We start from the raw sequence: 6,099 nt of genomic DNA, 5'->3' as shown, positions 1-6,099 counted from the left end.
TTAATAAATTCATCTGAGTGCTAATCTCATATTTGAACTTAGAAAGAAAATCAAGTAACAAAAAATACACTACCACGTCACTCCTTTGAATTATTTCTGAAAGCATTTGCTCATGAGCTAGACTTTATCTTAAGAGTGAAGAATGAGAGTGGTTATAATATGAGGCATTTACATACATAATATTTTTAAAACATATTTTTATTTTCAATATATTATTCTAATAAGGTGAGGTATAAGAGATACTTAAAACTAATATGTGGATGTTTATTATAAAATATGCATACTGAACTGACCCACATGAAAATTTCATATGGAGATATCATATATGTCTATGGAAAGATTCACATGACGGTACTTGACTTAAGATTACTAAGTTATTTTATATAGAGAGTGTTATGTTTTGATCATATTACATATTATCTTGGTAAAGGTAACAAATTGATGGACATTGGATATAACATAAACTATATGAAGGTATTTGAGTGATCAAGAGAGGATTCATCACCCTAGATGAATTAGAAAAAAATATTCCACATGTTCTCATATAGTATTAATTGTTAAATCATTGCGTAAGGCGGAATGAAATTTGAAAAGAGTTTTAAATTTTATTTAAAGGATTAATGACTATAATGTTGGGAAAAAAAATATGATTTGACATGGCAAATACACTCCATGCTAAAATATCTAAATCATAATATTATTAATAAATGGATAATAATTACACTGAGAAACCGGTCACTAAAAGATTAAGTCAAACCACCTATAATTTTCCTAATATTTGAGGGATCATGACATGTTACTAGACAGTGTATTTGATCTTCAAATATAAATTAATCAATTATTAAATTAATAATAAATTAAATTGTTTGATTTATTTAATTCAAATTATTTGGAATTATAATTTATATTTGAACCAACATATTAGGAATAATCAAGTAGAGACTTGATTGATTAAATTTCTAAAATTATTCTAAAATAATATGTGGATATTATTTAAAGAGAAAATATATATTTTATCATTTAAAGGATTTTTAGGATTCTCTATAAATATGAAACTATGTCTTTTATTTTTTATAAGAGATTGTCTGTTAGACAGAAAAATTATGCAAGTCACAAAATAAAGAGCTAACACTCTAAATATAGCAATCTCTCTCTACTAAATAAAAATTTAAGAAATTTATCACCGGTGGTTCGTGTAGATTATCATTGAAAGCTGAATAATTGGACGATTTGTGCTTTGTGACAAACTAGCTTTTAAAAAATTATTCTAACTCGGAGAAGATCAAATTTTTAGGTAATAAATCATAAACAACTCTAAATCTGTCTAATAAAATCCTAAAAACTTTCAAATAATATTTTAAATTTATTATTTTTACTATGTGTATGTATATTTAAGAACCCAACAATATAAAGATACTAGTAGTAGATATACTCAATGATCAAATGATCATAATACATGAACTATGTATGTAATTGACCCCGTGGAGTACTAATAATTAAGAAGCTATTAAAACTATGGACTTATCAAGATATTATCGATCAAAACTACCCTTATAGTTGGAGGACCCTTTAAGGTTTTACTAAAAAAACAAAATTTCAAACTCATAAGAAATTTTATGGTGCTTCGAGAGTAATTAATGGAATCCTATTAATTACTTCTTGAGTTCATTTTAAAAAAATAGATATAAGTATAAAAGAGAAATTTTAAATAGAAATATTTTTATTGGTGGATGATGAATTTCTTCTTTTATTTTCTCTTTGTATTTTTTTTTCTCTAAAATGAACCCAAAATGTAACTAATAAGATCTCCCTGAGCACCAACTATTTCTAAACAATAAAAAAACACAAAAACAAAGACAACAACCATCTAAATTATAAACACAAACCCTCTATTCGTTGATAAGTTTCCTTCGTTAATAAGTTTCCTGTTAGATAGCAATGGTCCAGAGAAACGGTCCCAACTACTTGAAGCTTCCCTTCGCAATATGGATGGGCCCTGCTATACATATATTTGAAGAGAGATTCGTTCCAATTTGTAGATCATCATCTCCCCTACTTTCAAGATTTCCATTTAACAGCATTTAAGGAGGTGGCCTAATGGGGAAAGGAATTTTTTTTTTTTGTCTGTATTTGAGCTTGATTTTCATATCCATTATACTTATAGAATGTTTAGTAAATTTAAAAATTAACTGTGGTGTACATAAACTGACTCGAATACTCTGAATTATATATAAAAAAAATTAGATTTTCATCTAACATAACATATGTGGATGAAAATTCCAAATTTTAATTGGCCAATCATCCCAAAGAAAAATAATATTTAACCGTTTATACATGAATTAATTCATTTAATTAGATCAAAATCTAATTCTCCTTTTATTCACTTTTGGTGCATTTGACCTTGTACAATAGCAGGGTGAGAAAAAAAAATTTAATTTTTTTTTTTTGAAATGAGAGGTTCTAATCTGAGATTTTTTGAAACAACAAATATGTATGTTTGCAGGGTTACCAGGCTACCAGCTAAAAGCTTAATTGTATATAGCATGCAGAGGTTTTCTTTTTAAAAATCTTGATATCTAGGAAGTTTATAGTTTTTTTATTAAGATCATAAATGAATTATTTACTTTTAAATTAAAAGTTATCAAGATGAATGCTAAACTAATCATCTAAAATTCATAATTATTTCATAACATAATTCAAATCAGTAACATTAATCAGCTATAATAAATATAACAATTATATATTAATCCTCAATTTATTACCTCGGAAAAGAAAAAAACATCGTCGTATTTGGTGTCCAAGTGACGACGCGGTCTTGAGTTATTGATATGAACCGTGTTGTCTTTTTCTATTTTGGTACAGTTCGTTGCCGTGTTGTATTGTTGTTTATTTATTTTGTTTTCAAAAATATGCTTTATGAGCGGTCAGCACGGAAATAACGGAATCTGGCTACGGGGAAAAGTTCCCAGAACTGATGGCATGCTTGTAATAATAAGCAATTGCAAGGGCTCTATTATACGTGCTACAATATAAAACAAGGATGGTTCTAACAAGAGCAGACACCATGCACAACACCTCCAGCGATATTGGCACTGTAAAAGCTGAAAAAATGTTTCCAAGGGCGTTTTTCTTCCAAGACCTCTTCTTCTTTTTCTTTCGCATTATCTCTAGACAGTTCAGGAACCCAAAAGGTCTGCAAAGAAGCTTTAGCAATGTCCATGCAGCCCATGGCAAATACCAGAAGTATGCTCCTCTTTCTTTTAGATCAGACTTATCATCCAAGACATTGGTCTTTAATGTGGAAGGAACTTTGCTGAAATCATACTCTTTGTTTCCTTACTTTATGCTTGTGGCTTTTGAAGCTGGAAGCTTATTAAGGGCCCTTATTCTCTTTCTGTTATACCCATTTATTTGCTTAGTTGGTCAAGATATGGGCTTAAAGATAATGGTAATGGTTTGCTTCTTCGGGATAAAAAAAGAGAGCTTTAGGGTTGGAAGTGCTGTTTTGCCGAAGTTTTTCTTGGAGGATGTTGGGTTGGAGGCACTTGAGGAATTGAAAAGAGGAGGGAGGAAAGTGGCCGTGAGTGATCACTTCCCTCAAGTCATGATTGAAAGCTTCCTGAGAGACTACTTGGATGTTAACTGTGTTGTTGGGAGGGAGCTAAAGACGGGCTGTGGGTATTTTTTGGGACTCTTGGAAGAGAAGAAGAAAGACATGCTACACTTGGAGGAGATACTCGGAAAGGATAGTATTATTAGCCATGACGATATCATTGGCATTAGTCAGTTAAATAGCTCTCTTGATCATCCTTTATTTTCCCATTGCAAGGTGAGCTTTTCTTTTCCCGAACATCAATTCATATATATATATATATATATATATATATATATATATATATATATATATCCTTTGTTTTTTTTTTTCTTGAGCCGTAAACCAACATTTCCATGCATTTGCCTTGTGTATATAAGCAACTGAGTCCTTTGTTAAGTGCTTTTTGCCTATATATGCATGTTTTGAGAATATATTTTAGCTAGTAACAATTAACGGAAAGGGACACTGAATTGTTTCTTTTTTTATATATAATAAAGGGACATTGATTTATTTATTTATTTTGGTGGAGAGGGGAGAGAGGGGCATTTATTGATTTGATGATAATATTGTTAATTCTTTAACATTTCCTTTATTCTTTGGTACATTTTTAATTAGTTTTCAACTTTGAGACTCGTTTATGAAGGAAAATTGAAAATAACTACTCGAGATTTCTGCTGGTTACATTTTTTTTTCCCCTTACATGACTACTCTAAATTTCTCGTACTTAATGCTGCTTTCTTGCTTTCTCACAACAGGAGATTTACTTGGTCAGAAGGGTAGACAAGAGAAGCTGGCAACACCTCCCAAGAGACAGATACCCTAAACCCCTTATTTTCCACGACGGTAGACTTGCTCTAAGACCAACCCCACTGGCCACTCTAGCATTATTCATGTGGGTCCCTTTTGGCTTCGTCCTTGCCTTGATCAGGGCCGCTGTGGCTTTATCTCTTCCATACAGCATGTCCATTCCCACACTGACTTTCACTGGGGTTAAAGTAGAGATATCTAAACCCAAATTGTCTTCTTCAGTGCTTCGAAGCTCAAAAGAAAATAAATCCAAAAAAGGACTCCTTTATGTCTGCAATCATAGAACATTACTAGATCCTCTGTACCTTTCTTTCGCATTAAAGAAAAATTTCACCGCTGTCACATACAGCCTTAGTAGATTGTCAGAGATACTGTCACCAATCAGGACCGTTCGCTTAACTCGTGATCGCGAACAAGATGCAAAGATGATGGAGAGACTGTTAAATCAAGGGGATCTTGTGGTTTGCCCAGAAGGTACCACATGTAGAGAGCCATACCTCTTGAGATTTAGCCCGTTATTTGCTGAGATGAGCGATGACATAGTGCCTGTGGCTTTGGACACCCATGTGAGCATGTTTCATGGCACAACTGCCGGTGGGCTCAAGTGCCTAGACCCACTTTTCTTCCTCATGAACCCTCGACCAAGTTACACTATTCAGTTGCTCGACGGCGTATCTGGACTGTCCACATGCCAGGACAGTGATAAATCAAGATTTGATGTTGCCAATTACGTGCAGAGTGAGATTGGCAAGGCATTGAGCTTTGAGTGCACCAAGCTTACAAGAAGAGACAAGTACTTGATTTTAGCTGGCAATGAAGGCATAACTTGCAACCAACGGTGAAATCCAAATTTTCCTAACCAGATTTGAGCGCCGAGAACGTTCAAATTTGTTGTATGTCAAGGGCACCATTGAATTGTTTATTGTTGTTGTGGCCACATAGGTGGCACTCTATTTTTTTATTTTAGTTAGTTTTTGTTTTCATTTTTTATAGCCAACTGCAAAACATCAGGCTAATGTCATATGATGTCCCTTTATTATATCACTCTATTTGTTTATTGTTGTGGGCAGATAGGTCTCGCTTGAGTTTTGACAGGTTGTAATTATATGTTAGAACATCCATGTGACATGTTAGAATCAATTTCTAAAGTTGTTCTTGTGAGATAATTTGAGTGATTACTAAGTTCATAGGGTAACACTACACTATGGCACAAATTAAAAAAAATAGTGTAGGAAAATATATTTAGGTTATCAAAAGTCATTTGGTATTATTATTAAATCTTACTCAACGGGTTAATCTTAAAAAACTTTTACTTGACTTCTTGTTTAGTCTAAATTTAAATTAAATAGTGTGAGAATTATCTTAATATAATTCAGTGGACTTAAGAAATTCAAAGTCAACCCAGATGATTGGTAAAAAGTATAGTTTAACTTACAAAATTCAATATGATTTTTTTTAATATTAAAACAATGACATATTTAAATGACTCGAACTTTGTAATATAACCTGCAAAATCCACACTAGGTGATGAATTTCACTGGGTTTAAGAATTTTGTTTTTTTAAAAATATTTTTTTACTTAATTATATGATAATAAAAATAGACTCTTGTAAAATCGAGCATAATTAAACCAAATATTGAAATATTTTTTTGAAATTGCAATAATCTTAAAAAAATTAGTACTAACGGGTTAATCTA

At 31.7% G+C, this 6,099-nt stretch overlaps 1 protein-coding gene across 1 annotated transcript; it reads left to right on the top strand.

The window, feature by feature from the left end:
* The first annotated feature begins 3,075 nt into the window (after positions 1–3,075).
* Positions 3,076–5,471, top strand: LOC133692941 (probable glycerol-3-phosphate acyltransferase 3). Its single transcript, XM_062114122.1, has 2 exons — positions 3,076–3,829; positions 4,351–5,471. The coding sequence occupies exons 1-2, from the start codon at positions 3,110–3,112 to the stop codon at positions 5,242–5,244; spliced, it is 1,614 nt and encodes a 537-aa protein (XP_061970106.1). The 5' UTR covers positions 3,076–3,109; the 3' UTR covers positions 5,245–5,471.
* Positions 5,472–6,099: the final 628 nt, after the last annotated feature.

Source organism: Populus nigra, chromosome 4 (assembly GCF_951802175.1).
Source record: "Populus nigra chromosome 4, ddPopNigr1.1, whole genome shotgun sequence".
NCBI classification, from domain to species: domain Eukaryota; kingdom Viridiplantae; phylum Streptophyta; class Magnoliopsida; order Malpighiales; family Salicaceae; genus Populus; species Populus nigra.
Note: the sequence above shows the minus strand (reverse complement) of the source record. Positions and strands in the feature narration are given on the sequence as shown.